This window comes from Panthera leo, chromosome A2 (assembly GCF_018350215.1).
Source record: "Panthera leo isolate Ple1 chromosome A2, P.leo_Ple1_pat1.1, whole genome shotgun sequence".
NCBI lineage: Eukaryota > Metazoa > Chordata > Mammalia > Carnivora > Felidae > Panthera > Panthera leo.
The window spans coordinates 139,484,557-139,501,893 of record NC_056680.1 but is presented as its reverse complement, the minus strand read 5'-3'; the positions used below and the strand labels follow the sequence as shown (position 1 = coordinate 139,501,893).

General features: G+C 37.2%; 2 protein-coding genes across 5 annotated transcripts in view; one reads left to right on the top strand and one right to left on the bottom strand.

The window, feature by feature from the left end:
• The window catches only part of ASB15 (ankyrin repeat and SOCS box containing 15), a 58,480-nt gene extending 56,880 nt beyond the window's left edge, over positions 1-1,600 (bottom strand). For 2 of the 3 annotated variants that reach the window (XM_042923351.1, XM_042923357.1), the window contains exon 1: positions 1,260-1,600. The gene's annotated coding sequence lies outside the window, so the exon portion shown is untranslated. The remainder of the gene's footprint in view (positions 1-1,259) is intronic. The other variant, XM_042923361.1, reaches the window with a different exon arrangement.
• Positions 1,601-1,737: 137 nt separating this feature from the next.
• On the top strand, positions 1,738-15,463 carry NDUFA5 (NADH:ubiquinone oxidoreductase subunit A5). Of its 2 annotated transcripts, XM_042923394.1 has the most exons (5): positions 1,738-1,856; positions 2,185-2,229; positions 6,498-6,614; positions 11,518-11,583; positions 14,299-15,463. In XM_042923394.1, exons 1-5 carry the CDS (start codon positions 1,836-1,838, stop codon positions 14,398-14,400), a joined length of 351 nt encoding a protein of 116 aa, XP_042779328.1. In that variant the 5' UTR covers positions 1,738-1,835; the 3' UTR covers positions 14,401-15,463. The 2 variants fall into 2 exon arrangements, with proteins under 2 accessions (XP_042779328.1, XP_042779320.1); XM_042923386.1 differs by lacking the exons at positions 1,738-1,856; positions 2,185-2,229 and adding an exon at positions 3,827-3,973.
• The last annotated feature ends 1,874 nt before the right edge of the window (positions 15,464-17,337 follow it).

The window sequence follows — 17,337 nt, the reverse complement described above, 5'->3', positions numbered from 1 at the left end:
TGTTCCTGTTTCCATTTTTTGTCAATTGCATATTCTTTTCCTTTGCCTTTTTTTCTATTGTATCCATTAAAAATATATTCATTGCTTATTATGTGCCAGGTACTATTTTAGGCACTTCATATACGGCAGGAAAAAATTTCCATCCACATATGGTTTATATTCTAGAAAGGGTGATGCACAGAAACAATATAAGTAAGATAATTAGATAGCATATTAGAAGGTGATAAAGACTATGAAGAAAACAAAACAGGGAAGAGAACAAGGAGCTCATGGTAATTTGCAATTTTAAATCTCATGGCCAGGGCAGGCCACACTGAAAAGGTAATATTTGAGCAAACACTTGAAAGAGGTGCAAGCCGGACCTATGTGCCATCTGGTAGAAAGGTTTTCCAAGAAAAGGCTTAGAAGAACAGCTACCTAAGCAGGGAAAGGCGAATAGGAGGTTAGGCCTGAGAAGTGAGAGGTTGTGGGGGGCTATCTTGGTCAGGGACTTATAAGCAGATGAAAGGACTTTGGCTTTTACATCTTGAGTGAAAACCTATGGGAGAATTTTGAGCACAGTATGTTCGAGAAGGATTATTGTAGCTACTGGGTTGAGAATAATAACATGAAATAAAAAATCAGTAACAATCATGTGTATGTGGTGCTATGTTTCATGTACTGGGCCAGGCGCCTTACATATTTAAAGTCATTTAATCTATTCCAGAGTGCAAGGCAAGAATGGAAGGAAGCAGAGAGACCTGTTCTGGTTAATAGTAATCTTCTTACTGATTTATAGAAGTTCCTTCTTATTCCAGGTGCCACTTATCTTTTGGTGATTTTATGTGGTTGGAAATATCTTTTTCCATTCTGTGGGTTGTTTTACTATTTGTTACACGTTTTGCTACTCAGAATGAATATATATATATATATATATATATATATATATATATATATATACATATATTTCTTTGTACACGTGTTTATTCAATTTGTTGTGCTTTTCTCCCATTGGCTTTTTAGCAGATGCTTTAACTCCAGTCACTTACAATTTTTGGTTAGTTATTTCATCTTCCCTGCTACCACTGCACTTGGAACAAACCTCTTTTAGAACAATTACCAAATTATTATTAATGCATATCTTTATCATTGTTCAGTAAACACAAGGATGTGAGAGTCTGTCTTACAAGTTATGTCTCAGTAACTAACACATAACCGGTACTCATTAAATGTTTGTAGAGGAAAGCGGGGAGAAGTGGTATGGTCTGGCATCACTTCACCTGGGGAAATGAGAAGATGGTGTACTTCCGAAAGTGAAATAGAAAAGTGTCGAGGTGGGAGATGGCCTCACACTGCAAACTGCTTTGGTGCATTAGCCTAGAAACGTGGCTGGCATGAGATCATTTAGATGATACCTCCAGACGACCACTCTCATTTTACTACATACGACACTGTGGAAAGGTTGAGAAATTCGCCAAAGTTAAGCCGAGTGCAGGTTCTGTCGGAACTGTTTGGAAATTTGGAGTGTTTCCCGTAGCCTTTGGGCAAGCCATCAGAGGCGGCAAAGACAGGAACCGAGACGTAAGACTCCTATGACACATCCCTTTCCTCCAGCACCTGCTTGTGACGCTTTGTGTACTCACTGCGCATGCGTCAATTTTCCCTTTAGGGATGGGCGGGGCACAGCCTTTGACTCAGTGGAGAGCCTGAGTGCGTGAGGGGGAGGAACAAAGCTGTTTCCTAGGTGACGGTGTGCAGGCCTCGGTGGTGGATTGAGCGGGTCCCTCGGTGGTGGATTGAGCGGGTCTGAGCGAGGTTCCCAGAGGGCTGCGCGTCCCCGGTCTGTCGGCACGGTCATGGCGGGTTTGCTGAAGAAGGTAAGGTGAATGGGGAGGTCATTGTTGGAATTTAGACTGTGCGGGTAGAGTCAGCCCGATAGCCCCTGATCCTGCGGTGGCGGCCGGAACTGGCGCGGGCTTGCGGGTGCTTTTGGGGAGTACTCGTTCTGCTGTGCTTTCCGGGATGGCAGATTTAGTAGCTTCTCTGGGAGAGGCAGAAAAACGCTCCGAACAACTGGCTCGGAGAGACCGATAGCTGGCTGGTTTTCGGCCGGTTTTAGCCAGGGAAGTGGTGGTTTTGCCCTTCCTTAGCGTGGTGGACGCGCGGCGTTGTAACCTGCGTGAACCTTGTTTTGTTTTTGAACAGACCACGGGCCTTGTGGGATTGGCCGTGTGTGAGAGTCCACACGAGGTACGTGCTGCTTCTTTGCTGAGTTCCCAAGGAAGACTCCAACTCTGTGACCTCGTTTGAAAGGCTGTCGGAATGCGGATATTTCAAGCCCCAAATTACAGCTCAGCCTGAGAGCTGTCTTGAGACGAGAACAGCGTCTACCTCGTTGATCCGATGCCATTTCTTGTTGACTTTTCCCGTAGCATTCTCGTGGCTTCGCTGGTACTTTTATGAGTGCCCTCCCATTCCCGTATCTCCAGTTTCCACCTTTTCTCCCGCCTCCCCTTTTCTGCCTGGGTGACCTCAGTACAGTTAGACTTACCGAATATATCGCTCTAGTAACTAACCCCTTATGTCATCAGTTTTCCATTCTAGTGGGTCTTTCCCATCAGTATTCAGAATGCTTGCATCTAACAAACCATCCTCGATCCTTTTCCTCGCTTCAGTAATCACCCCATTTTTCTCCTCCTTATAGATAACTCGAAAGACTTAATCTGTACTTAACTGTCTCCAATTTCTCTTATTCCCCTGTGAACACACTCCACTCAGACTTGGCTAGAACTGCTCTTTGCAAGGTCAGTATTTCTTTGCTGCTAAATCCAACGGTCAGCTCTCCTTTCTCATCTTAATTGACCCAGTAACAGCACTTGTCACATTGGGTACTGTCTTCATCTAGCACTTTGTGCTTGGGGCCACCTCAATATCCTGGGTTTTTTTTTTTGTTTTTCTCCTCTTATTCTTTTTGCCTTCTCCTTTTCTGGTCGTTTCTCGTATCCCACTTACAAATTTGGGAGTGTTAAGACTTGGTTCTTGGGACTTCTTCAGACTTTTCTCTATTTATATGCGTCTCCTTGTCTGGACCCAACTGAGTGGTTTTAAATACCACCAATACACTGATAATTCTTAGATTTTTTTGTGGATCACTGACCTCTCTTTATGAGAGTCTTGTATATTTAATTGCTTAGTGGACATCTCCACTTGGATGTCAGACATGCAACCCAAACGTAATGTCCAAAATTGGCTTCTTATTCTTCTCCTTCAAACCTCTTCTTCTCGCAGGCTTGCTCACCTCAATGAATGACAGTTCCATTCTTGCAGTCACGCAGGTCAAAAACCTTGAAATCATGTTTAATTTTTTTCTTTTGTTTACGCCCCACATTTAGTACTTCATTAAATCCTTTGGGTTTTTACTTTTAACGTATCCAGATTTTGAGTACTTCTCACTATCTCCTCTGCTACTACCATATTCTCAGCTACCATCATCAAGCTGTGGATAATTGCATTTGCTTCCTAACTGCCTCTTGCTTCTTGTCACCGTTTCAGTTTGGTCTTTTTTCACCCAAGCTAGAGTCAGCCTGCTCGTGAGTCAGGTCATGTCACTTTTCAAAACCCTCCAGTGGCTTTCAATTTCACTCTAAAAGAGTCCTAACAGAGGCCCTCCAGATCACGATTCTACATACTGTATTCTACTAATTTATCCTGCTCATTGGCTCTCTATTAGAAGGCAGATTTTTGTGAAGGCAGGGATTTTTCATTCCATTTGTTCACTGCTAGAGCTGTGACTAACTAGCACATGGTATGTGCTCAGAAAACATAAGGTTTGTTGGATGAATGTCTTAATTATGAGTTGATAATGGCTCATTATTGTCTAAAACTGAACTCCTGGTTTTCCCTTTCTAAATCTATTTCTTTTACTGTGGACTCTATTTTTCCTGATGATGATGAATCTTCCTACTCTCCAGGCTGGAGCTGGACATCACAGTTGGTACTTCTCTTTTCCCTGGATCTTCCCTCATGTTTATTTCAGCGACAAGTTCTGTTGATCCTTTTCTGTAATAGCTCTCCAGTCTTACCTCTTTATTCCCTTATGTGTAGACAATTACAGCAACTATCCTGCTGGCCTTTCTGCCTTTTTCTCCTCCATTGAGTCCTTTAAGTCACTACTACAGGTTAAGTTTCCTGGAACACAAATCTAATCATATAATTTTCCTAAATCATTTAATTGCCCACAGAATAATCCCAAATGCTTTAATGTGGCACACAAAACCACTTACAGTCTGACTCAGTTTTTCTCTAACTTTATCTCCTAAACATTTCCTATGTGTTCTGTATTCTAGTCACAGGCTGTCCAATAAAAATATAATATGAATTATAAATGTAAGCCATGTTTGTAATTTTACATTTTCTGGGAGTCACTTTTTTTTAAAAAGAAAAATGTAAAAACTAACAACATATTTTATCTAACATAGTCAAAATATTTCGGTATATATTCGATATAAAAAGTAATATTTTATATTTTTATACTAGATTTTCAAAGTCCACTGTATGTTTACATTTACAGCACATCGTATTTCAGACTAGCCACATTTCAAGTGGTCAGTAGCCATATTTGGCCAGTAACTACCTTACTGGATAGCATAGTTCAAGAAAAATACAACTGTATACTTATTATGTTCCTTTTTTTCCTGCTATTCAATCCTTTGTGTGTATTCTATGTGTAAGATTGCTTTTTTCTACATCTTTAAGTGTCCAAGTCCTACCGTTTCTCCAGGTCTGTCTCAGATGCTGCTTTTTCTTGAACCTTTTCTCTGATATCTGCTGAAGTGACTTCCTCCAACAGAATAATAATAATGCTAACACGTACTGAAAGTTAATGTGTGCCTGGTACTGTTAAGTTACACAACAACCCCTGAAGCGGGTATTATTAACATCTCCCTTTTAGAACCCAAGTCTCTTATCACGCCTTTCTATTGCCATATCCTTTGCTAAAATTAAGAAGAGATGAGGGTAAAAACCCACACATAATTTGGATTATATGTTATCTGACAAGGTCTAAATTAGTATAATTAAAAATACCCTCTATTATGGGACATCATATTCAAATATATAAATAATGTCTAAATATGCAGATTATTTTTTAAGAAAAACAATTAGAGGCCCTCAAGTTTTGTTTATTTGTTTATTCATATGTATATTGTGAATATATACAAATAGAAGTAGGTATTAGTACCTATCGATTTTATACAATTAAACTAAAATTTCAAATTAAATACAAGGAAATAAAAAATAATTATGTATGTATATTTATGATTATACTTGTTATTTATGAACTGTCATGAGTCAGGATCTGCTTAACGACTTCTTACCATGTGACTTTACTACTAACCACTGTTTGTGAACTTTAAGTTCACTGTGCTTCAATATGTGCTGTGCAGTGACTCAGTTCTCTTGCTCCTTTTCTCTATTAAGCTTGTGGTGAAATCTTCATTAACATGGTACCGACTCAGTCGTTATAAAGCTGAAATATCATGATTACATTTAGTTAAATTTGATCATCCTGATAAGCATTGCATATTTTACGCATATAGGGAGTTATCTAAAATAATGTAAGGGGGGAGGAGAGAGAGAGAGAGAAAGAATGAATGAATGAATCTCAAGCAGGCTCCACATCCAGCACAGAGCCTGATGGGGGTCTTGATCTCACGATGATGAGATCCTGATCTGAGCTGAAATCAAGAGCTTTGCTGACTGAGCCACCCAGATGCCCCTGTATTTTTTTTTCTACAGAAATTCAAATAAGAAAACTTGGGGGGGAAAATCTGAATTTGAGTGCTTAGGATCTCAAATTGAGAAATAATGATTTAGTAAATGAGTTGATTTTCAAATAGATCATTAACAATAAGTTAGGATGCAGTTTTATTCTTACTTGTTATTATACCTTTAACTTATATACAACTTTTGTTCATGGAGCATGAAAACTATCCATATTTGTACAGTTGACGCTCGAACAATACAGGTTTGAACTGCATGGGTCTACTTATATGCAGATTTTTTTCAATAAATACAGTGCAGTACTGTAATTATATTTTCCTGATGATTTTCTTAATAACATTTTCTTTTCTCTAGCTTAACTTTATTGTAAGAATACAATATATGACACATACAACATACAAAATGTGTGTTAACTGTTTATGTTATTGGTAAGGCTTCCAGTCAGTAGTAGGCTATGAGTAGTCAAGTTTCTGGGGAGTCAAAAGTTCTGTGTGGATTTTCAACCGTGACAGGGATTGACCCCATAACCCCAGCATTGTTCAAGTGTTCACTATACTCATAGTTTTAAAGGGGATGGTTTTATAGGGCACAGACATGAAGCAATTGTAGCAAAGAAGAGTTAAATGCTTTGTAAAAATCAGAAGTGAGGTTTTTAAAAATAATTCATGAGACTTTAAAGTGTTCTATTAAATCTGATGATATTTTAAACTGGAAACGTATGTGATTTGTCTTTTCAGAGGCTAAGAATACTGTACACAAAGATTCTTGATGTTCTTGAGCAAATTCCTAAAAATGCAGCATATAGAAAGTATACAGAACAGATTACAAATGAAAAGTTGAGTATGGTTAAAGCGGTAAGTATCTGACTTGATTTTGCTTTCTTGGATTTATGGTTTCCAGTGCAACATTAACAACAACAAAAAAATCAGTTGCTTGTGTTTTGCATATTCTGCATACTTCCTTTCATTTCTCTTCTGTGCTTTCCTTCCATCCTTTTTCCCTTTCATTCAGCAAACTCCTGTCCACTAAGTGCTTTCCTTCTGCAGGCCACTATTAGATACTGGAGTGGAAGAATAAGGTCAACTCCCTTCTCTAGGCTAACATTGTCGCTGCTTCTTTTACCTCTTTTCCCTCTCAAGTCCTTCACTGATTGTTGATTTATTTATAGATATGTCAGTCTTATCTCTTCTCTATTTTCAGAGTAAAGAAGAAAATGAAAGCAAAACAAACAAAAAATGTGTGTTGTGTTTAAAGAAAATTGTCAGAAATAACTATTTTAAAAAGTGCTTTGTTGCAAAGAGACCAGGTTAGTCTCTTAACTACCAGAAATTATATCAAGCATTGTTAATGGGCTGAATATGTACCCACACCCTCCCCAAATTCATCTGTTGAAGCCCTAACCCTCAATGTGGCTGGAACCTCTACAGAGGTAATTAAGGTTAATGAGGTCATAAGATTGGCCCTCTGCTCCAATGAGACTAGTGTCTTTATAAGAAGAGACAGCAGAGGAACACCTGGGTGGCTCAGTCAGTTGAGCATCTGACTTCGGCTCAGGTCACGACAGTTCATGGGTTCAAGTCCCACATCGGGCTCTGTGCTAACAGCTCAGAGCCCAGAGCCTGCTTCGGATTCTGTTTCCCCATCTTTCTGCCCCTCCCCTGCTTGTGCTCTGTCTCTCTCTCAAAAATAAATAAACATTAAAACAAAATTGAAAAAAAAAAGAGACAGCCGAGAGCTTGCACTCTCTCTGCCATGTGAGGATACTTTGAGAAGGTGACTTTCTATAAGCCAGAAAGAGAGCTCTCTTCAGAAACTGACCCTGTCGGACCTCAGTCTTGGACTAACAGTCTCTAAAACTGTGAAAAAATAAGTTTCTGTAGTTGAAGTCATGCAGTCTATGTGATTTTGTAATGGCAGCCCTAACAGACTAACACAGGCATTTTATTTATTTATTTATTTTATTTTATTTTTTTTTTATTTTTTAATATATGAAATTTACTGTCAAATTGGTTTCCATACAACACCCAGTGCTCATCCCAAAAGGTGCCCTCCTCAATACCCATCACCCACCCTGCCCTCCCTCCCACCCCCCATCAACCCTCAGTTTGTTCTCAGTTTTTAACAGTCTCTTATGCTTTGGCTCTCTCCCACTCTAACCTCTTTTTTTTTTTTTTCCTTCCCCTCCCCCATGGGTTTCTGTTATGTTTCTCAGGATCCACATAAGAGTGAAACCATATGGTATCTGTCTTTCTCTGTATGGCTTATTTCACTTAGCATCACACTCTCCAGTTCCATCCATGTTGCTACAAAAGGCCATATTTCATTTTTTCTCATTGCCACGTAGTATTCCATTGTGTATATAAACCACAATTTCTTTATCCATTCATCACTTGATGGACATTTAGGCTCTTTCCATAATTTGGCTATTGTTGAGAGTGTAACACAGGCATTTTATAGCTTCTAACTCCAAGGCTGTAGCCACATGGTAGACTGTTGCTAGTTCTTTTACACCAAACTATATTGTACTGTTGTGCAGTTAAATTTTTAAGTTATTAAATTTTCACACTAGCAGTTATCTCATGGATTTTTATAATTATCCAAAATAGTGTTCATAAGCTTGAAAGATAATTTACATATATGTGATAAGTGGCCCTAATGTATTCTTAGTATTATTAGGTTAACATAACAAACTCTGTAGTCCAAAGAGCATAATTATTTTTCCTTAGGTATACAACAGGACCATGTATTTTGATTTGGAACATTTATTCTTGGTAAATGTGAAAGTAACTTATAGATTAAAGTCTAAGGGGGAAGTTAGCATTTCTTTTAATTTCGTGTCTTCCTTAAGGAAAATGGGCTTATGCCGTTTTTCCCATCACAATAAGAAATTTCCTTTTTCTTTTCATGAGGTGAAGCTCTTCAACTTTGAGTCTTTCTCTGCTTGCTTTCTTCATAACTGTTCCTCTGTATTTTATTTCTTTAAAGCAGAAGGACTTTTTTTTTTTTAATGTTCATTCATTGTTTGAGAGAGAGAGACAGAGACACAGAATGGAAATGGGGCAGTAGCAGAGAGAGAGGGAAACACAGAATCTGAAGAGGCTCCAGGCTCTGAGCTGTCAGCACAGAGCCCGACACGGGGCTCAAACTCATGAACCACAAGATCATTACCTAAGATGAAGTCAAACGCTTAACTGACATTCTTTTCTTTAATCTCCTGGGTCCCCTAACAGTGACTGCCTCTCTGCTCTGGGTTTGAATTTTGGCTTTATTTTTTTATTTTTTATTTTATTTTTTTAAAAGAAGGGCTTTAGGCGTAGCTGGGTGGCTCAGTCGGTTGAACGTCTGACTTCGGCTCAGGTCATGATCTCACGGTCCGTGAGTTCGAGCCCCGTGTCGGGCCTGGAGCCTGCTTCGGATTCTGTGCCTCCCTGTCTCTCTGACCCTCCCCCGTTCATGCTCTGTCTCTCACTGTCTCAAAAATAAATAAACATTAAAAGAAAAAAGGGCTTTATTTTTTGTTTTTAATGTTTATTCGTTTTTGAGAGAGTGAGAGAGACAGAGACAGAACACAAGCGGGGGAGGGGCAGAGACAGTGGGAGACACAGAATCCGAAGCAGGCTCCAGCCTCTGAGCTGTCAGCACAGAGCCAGAGGTGGGGCTTGAACTCAAGAGCCATGAACTCATGACCTGAGCTGAAGTTGTATGCTTAACTGAGTGAGCTGCCCACATGCCCCTGAATTTTGGCTTTAAAACTTAGTTAATTCTGAATTAAACAATCTTTCTCAAACATGTTCATCTGCTTTCCCCCACCCTTTCTTTTCCAACTATTATTTATTCAAGAACCACTGAATACCTGTTATATGCCATGTGTGGTTGTAGGCATGGAAGCTAGTGCCTATAAGGAAGTGAACAAAACATAAAAATCCCTGCTTTCTTGGAGATTACACATTAATGGTGGGAGGCAAAGAATTAAGGAAATAAAGTCATTACATGGCATGTTAGAAGATAGTTAAGTGCAGTGAAGGAAAAATGGAAAAAGAGAATGATGTGTTTCAGGGTCAGGGATGTTACATATATGTATTTGTTTCCTGTGCCTCTTCTAATAAACTTAGTGGCTTAAAACAGTAGAAATTTATTCTTTTACATTTTTGGAAGCCGGAATTCTAAAGTTAGTATCAAGGGCCCAAATCAAGGTTATCAACAGGGCTACACTTGCTTTAGAGGTTCTAGGGGAGAATCTGTTCCTTGACTCTTCAGCTTTGGTGGCTTTTAGCATTTCGTGGCTTATGGCCACATCACCCTTATCTCTGCCTCTGTGGTCACATTACTTTCCCTTCTTCTATGCATAATTTCCCTCTGCCTTTGTCTTATAAGGACACTTGTATTTGGGCCCACTTAGATATTTTAGAATAATCTGCCTGTCTCAGGATTTTTAATTAACATCTACAAAGTACTTGCCATACGGGGTAACATTCATAGGTTTCAGAGATTAGGCCATGTACATTTTGTGGGGCATTATTTAGCCCACCACAATATAAATTATTATCCTAGTGATCCTTACTAAGAAGGTGACATATGAGCGATGGAAGTAAAGAACAAGCCATGCAGATATCCCTGGGCAGCCAGCAGATGCCCTGAGGCAGAAACATGCCAATTCCTGTAGAAAATGTCTTTGTTTTTTTCTCCCTCTTTTCGTTCCATTTGTGGGCCAAAAAACCATCCTACTTAATACCTTATGTATGTGTAAGTGTGTACATATTTCCTGGCTCTCACAAAGCTCAGTTGACTAGAAATAAATAAATGTATGTTGTTGAATTTTCTAGGTATTTTTTTTAAACCTCTTATTGAAGAATAATGTACATAAAGAAATGTGCCATCATTATAAATGTAGAGCTTGATGACTTTTCACAAAGTAACCACACCCATGTTAACACCAAATCAAAAGGAGGACATTTCCAGAATGCCCAAACTCTCTCGTTCCCCTTCAAGTTACTACCCTGCTAAAGATAACTACTCTTCTGACCTCTAACACGAAATATTCATTTTGCCTGGATTTTCACTTTTTATAAATGGAATCATCATTCTGTGCTCTTTTGTCCATGGTTTCTTTCACTTAATACTGTGTTTGAGAGAATCATGTTATTGCATATAGTTGTAGTTTGTACATTCTCACTGCTATATAGTATTCTGTTATATCCAAATACTATATTTATTAATTATATATGGTCATTTGAATTATTTCCAGTTTGGAGTTATAATTTGTGCTACTGTTCTTGTGCTAACATTCTTGAACATGTCATTTGATTAATGTATTACGCTTTCTGTTTGGTATATACCTAGGAATGGAATTCTGGGTCACAGGGTAGTATTTATTTTCAATACCAATGCTCTCAGAGGAAATATAGGAAATACTAAGAAAATAAAGTGGTATTTTAAAATCTGTACTTTAGAAAGACTGAATTGGGCATTGTATTTCTTACTGTTGATAAGCAAGTTAATATTAAGACAGAAAAGCAATAAAATAGTAGAGAGATGAAATGGGTTTCCACCACATATTTGGCAAACATTAGTAAGGGTACAATGAAAGAAAAATTAATTATATTTGCCAAATTAAGTGCTATTTTATATTTGGGTCTTTTTAATTGGGATATTGGCCTCAATATCCTAATTAAATATTAGATATAGATATCTAATTAAATATTAGATATTGCACTCCTTTGTTTAAATCCTTTTTTCTTTTTTTTCCTTAAATTTTAGGAACCAGATGTTAAGAAATTAGAAGACCAACTTCAGGGTGGCCAACTGGAAGAGGTGATTCTTCAGGTAAAGAAAAAGTTGAATAGTTAGATGTTTGGTTTTAAATGTTCAGAGGCACAACATTTAGAGATATAAAACTGACATTCCAGAAAAAAAGGAAAACTGAATTTCTTTATTTATATCAACTCTCAAATATAAGAATAATCACATGTGGGAAATCTTTCTATCATGTATATGTCAAATATTTATCATTAATTATGCATGAATTTATGAGGCTTCTGTTGGAAAATTGGAGTGTGAAACACCTTGAATTTAATCAGCATGTTCTTGTTAGCCTTACTTTAGTTCAAACTAGTAACACGGTGTTACTGTTATATGGACACTTTTATCTTTTTAGATACAAATACTTTTATGTTTTAAAGGCTTAGTATATTTTTAATATGGAGAGATACAGATCTTGTGAATCATAAAATTAAAATACACTTTTATTTTTGACTGTTGGATTAACACATCTATGTTGGCAAGAATGCTGCAATTTTTAATTAAATCAGGGGAAATTATGCCTTTTTTTTAGGTTGTGCGTTTTTTCCTGAATTATTAGTAAGGTTAAACTTAAAATATGTTCTTGTGTTTTATATAAAGCATGTCATTAATGTTTTTACTCTATCATTTGTGTTTAGTATTTTTCTTCTTTATTTCTTTGAGTGTTTTTTCAAATAAAAGAGATACTAATCATTGTCTGCACATTTTTTTTAGTCTGTTCTTTGCCTTTTGACTTCAACTGAGTATCTTTTCTCATGATTTTCTTGATTAAATCACCCCGCCCCTTTGCCCCACCACTTTAGAACCCCCTCTCCCATATTATAGGTTTAGATGTCTCCCCTTAAATATGTCTGATATTCAGTTCTGTTTCATTTAATTTGTACATGTTTTTGTATTTAAAAAAAGTGCAACTATTTATTCTTTTCTTGTGTTTTATTAAAGGACAAAGAAAAGGAAATACTGGGTAGTATTGGTGATGAGGGAGTTATATCACCAACAGACATGATATGCAAATTCAGAAGAATTGTTAGATGACTCTGTAAAAGAGGAATAGGGCATTCAGATGGCTTTTTATGAATGTAGACCATTTTCAGTCATTCAAAGGCCTGTTTTCCTGGCCTTTCTATTCATTTGCCAGCTGTTGTTCCATATGGGAACTTGATGCTAACTTCTTTTCCTTTTCTGTTCCTCTTTCTTTTCTGTCAGATTTCCCTTTGATCATGACTTTATTTAACCGATACATTAATTTATCATGCAGTTATAGTCTTAAAATTCAGTAAGTATTTTTAAGTCAGCTGTGCAGTTCTCCATGTTTTATGGGCAATAGTAAGATTAAATTTTAATAATGTTTTACTTAACCCAATATATTTAAAATATTATTAAACATGTAATCAATTTAAAAATATTGACATATTTTGCATTCTTTTTTATACTAGGTCTTTAAAATCTAGTGTGTATTTTGTACTTGCAGCACATATGCATTTGAACTAGCTGCATTTCCAGTGCTCACTCAGTAGTCACATGTAGGTAGCAGACAGCATGAGAGGAATAAGGAAAAGGTAGTGAGTGTGTTAGAAGCTAAAGGAAGGGAGAAGGGGTGGGCACTAGGCCACATGCAGCTGGGTCCAGCTATGTTCTGGGTTAGGCAGCCTCCTCACACTACACAATGCCTTGGGCGCTTAAAAATGTTCGAGGGACCTGGGCCAAAGGGCAGTCAGGGATACTTTTAATTAGTGTTTATACTGTTTTCTCATTGCAGCGTTAGTAAATCCCTCCACCTCCAGATTTCGTTTAATCTACTCTTTAATTCATTGTACACATTGTAGACTGTTGCTGCTACACACAGATTGTCTGTTTTGTACCACTGGCATAAATGAGGCATTGCTTTAAACTACAGAATTAACAGCCTGTGATAGAATCTGGCACTTACTCTGTATTTGAATTCCTTCTGTGACGTCCTGACAAGTGTTTAATAGTGTTCTTTCTTCTAAGTTGGCCAGAGTTGTCATAGGTCTTTTGTTGTATAAAAATTGTGAAATAAAAAGATACCTGAAATATATTCGTCAACTATGTTATAAATTTGTTTCAAGGGAAAAAGTAAATATAACAACCTTTGATAAGGAAATTAATTCAATCAATGAATATTTTTTGTCCACCTGTGATATTCTACATTCCATAGATCACTGTTTTACAAACTGTGGATCTCAAGTGATTATGGATCAGTAAAATCAGTTAGATGGGTTGTGACTAGCATTTTAAAAAACATAATAGAGAATAATGTATCATAGCTAGTAAAAGCAATCATATTTTTAGTTTTGTTTTAGGTATATGTGTGTGTTGTGGTTCCCTTAGTAGAATTTGTTTGTTGTGTTTTACGATGGGCCATGATAAAATAAGTTTGAAAGCCGTTCACACTGGTAAAGGGACATACTTCTGATCCTCAAAGAATTTGGAGTCTAATAGTGAAACAATTAGTTTGAAAACTCACCACATAAGCTTTTGGACACTCTAATAGAAAATTTTAATCAAATAGAAAAATTCAAAAGCCATCTTTTCTTACTCATGATTGTGTAGCTATGAAAGGTAAGGTAATTAATGATGTAGAACATTTGATGGTAGAATAGCTTATTAGGTATGAATATGATAATAGTTCTGATAATTATATTTCAGTCATTAGCTATGGTAAATATCTATTAAATAGTATAATCAAATGCTCTTTTAAAAAATTTTTATTAACAGGCTGAAAATGAACTAAGTCTGGCAAGAAAAATGATACAGTGGAAACCATGGGAGCCTTTAGTGGAAGAGCCTCCTGCCAACCAATGGAAATGGCCAATATAATCATCATTAAATGACTAGCATGTTGATGGGAAACTGATGTAATTAAATGTTCCTTATTATTAATATCTAAAATCAAGACAACTAATACAGAACGTATTTAGGAGACTTGTTAAAATTGATGACTGTGGTAATAGGGATTTGTGAATCCATACTTGATATGTAAAGCATTCACTTAAATTATTTCAAAGATTTTTCTTTTGTTTTTTTTTTTTTTTTTAAACAGAGAGGTTGTGGAAAGATTGGAAAGTTAATTGGAATAGTTCTTATAGATTTTCAATGCAGAAGCCATAGTTGAAATGTGAAGTATTTTCAGGCATGTCTTCAACACATCATTTAATGGTTTTTATCCTGAAAAAAATAGGAAAGATACTTAATTAGTATTATTCTTTAGACAAATTTTATAAATCACTGAAGTGAAGTAGTAAAAGTAAAAACCATCAAATTGTAGTTGTACAGTTGAGGAAACTGATTTGGTATTTGAAAGAAAGACCTATTTATAGTAATTGTAAAAATGTTTCCTTTTGTCTCATTTAAAGAAGTTAGCTTTCTGTTCCTTAGCCTTTTGTTTTCTTGATCAACCAAAGTACATCAAGGTAGAGATAGAATTTATGTAAAAGAAGAGACATAGAGAGTTCCTAAAGTTTACCTGACTTATGAACAGGCTTATATTCAGAACATCTCTGTGTCACATGGGTTGTAACTTCCAAGTAGAATCACTAGGTGGTTTTCACTAAGTTTCTAATATGAGTGCAGCTGGGTATCAAACTGAAAATAAATGCTATCGAAGGAAAGAAACAGTTGGCATAAATTACTTTTAATGTGTCCTCACCTTTTTTCCTAGGCCCTATCATTTCTAAATACTTAAATTTGGTATTTTTTAACTTCAAGATAATGCTCTTGTGCGTTTGTATGCATATGTGTGTTTTTTGCCATTCCTTGTGGCAAAGCAGAATCAATTCAGAATTTTTAGAATGAGAAAATTGTATTTTTTCCAATATATTTCTCCCCTTACAGTGCTGTAAATTAAATGGTAAATAAATATTAAATGAAGTGGATTGAGTTACTTTTTAGCAGTCTGAATGCAAAAGAAAGCTTCTGCGGGGGAAGTGGGAAAAGCTTTAGAGGGAGTCAGAAGTCCAGGGGTCCTCATTCCCATGGTCCTGTTGCCGTTGTGAACTCAGTGACCAAGTGGAGGCAAGAAGAATTTATGATTTGTAGCTTCCTTTCCAGGTCTAAGCATTTGCTTTCACTATAATAAATTATATTTATAGCCAACCATTTTTTTCAGGTCCTTTGAGCACATAACAAACAGATGACTTGGTGTGTCTTTTCTGCAACGTTTTAGCCCCACTTCCACAGTTCTTGGGTGTCTTATCTATTTCACCAACAGAGCTTCTCTGTGCCTGTTAATTAAAAGGACCTTATTGGGGGCACCTGGGTGGCTCAGTCGGTTAAGCGTCCAACTTCGGCTCAGGTCATGATCTCACACTCCATGAGTTCAAGCCCCGCGTCGGGCTCTGTGCTGACAGCTCAGAGCCTGGAGCCTGCTTCGGATTCCGTGTCTCCCTCTCTCTCTGCCGCTCCCCTGCTCATGCTCTGTCTCTCTGTGTCTCAAAAATAAATAAAAACATTAAAAAAAAAAAAGGACCTTATTGATGTTTGCATTAGAAATGCTAGTGGTAAGGGCGCCAGGGTGGTTCAGTCACGTGAGCATCCGACTTCGGCTCGGGTCACGATCTCACAGTCTGTGAGTTCGAGCCCCACGTTGGGCTCTGTGCTGACAGCTCAGCCCTCTCTCTCTGCCCCTCCCACCCCCCACGCTCTGTCTCTCTCTCTGAAAAATGAATAAACCTTAGAAAAAAAAAATTTTTTTAAAGAAATGCTAGTGGTAGAATAGTAGTTGTAATACAGTAATAGTAGCTAATATTTGTTAATGTTTGCCAGGCACTATTCTAAATACTTGACTAATTTCCCTCTTAAATCTGCGCTACAACTCAGGAGTATGATTTTACAGGGTGCCTGGGTGGCTCAGTCAGTTAAGGATCCGACTTCTGCTCAGGTCATGATCTCAAGGCTCATGAATTTGAACTCCACGTCAGGCTCTGTGCTGACAGCTCAGAGCCTGGAGCCTGCTTCAGATTCTCTGTCTCCTTTTCTCTCTGCCCCTATTCCAGTTGCATACACACACACACACACACACACACACACACACACACACTCCCTTTGTCTCTCAAAAATAAACATTAAAAAAAAAAGTGTGATCTTGCAAATTATCTCCATTTCTCCAGATAAGGAAACCAGAATTCAGTGTGAATAGTGCTCTCCTGCTATTGTACTCCATTGTAGGCTACGTGGGGACCTTGGAAAAACAGGTGAAGAGATGGTGTAAGAACATAACCAAGGTTGTGTAGCTAGTAAGATGTGGAGCTAAATTTTGAACCTAGACAGTCTTCCTCCAGAACTCGTGTTCTTAACCATTGTATTATTTTTTATGAACATTCTTGGGTTGTTACTCCTGCCTGTACTATGTGGACTGTACCAAAACAGGCTCCATCCTGCTTACTTGACTTGTTTTGTCAAAGTAACTATACAGAATAAGTAGGAACAGAGGTAGTAAACTGGATTTCATTTTGTGCAAAAATCTTCATATGGATTATAGGTAGATCATGTTAATGGGGTAGGTATTTAAAAGGCCTGGCTATGTTTATTTTTACATTTTTTACATTCATGTTTATTTTTACATTTACTAACTGCCATTCCAACTGCTCAGAGAACCTTACTGAACCTGATAGTTTTTTACTCCTATAAACTTCCAGATTAAGCTTTCCTGATCACTTTACAAATAATTCTATTTAAAGATCTTCAGTGTTGCTGAGTGGCTTCTAGACTAATTTTAGTAATTTTCAGAATGGCCTATTTCAAATCTCCCTAGGCTTC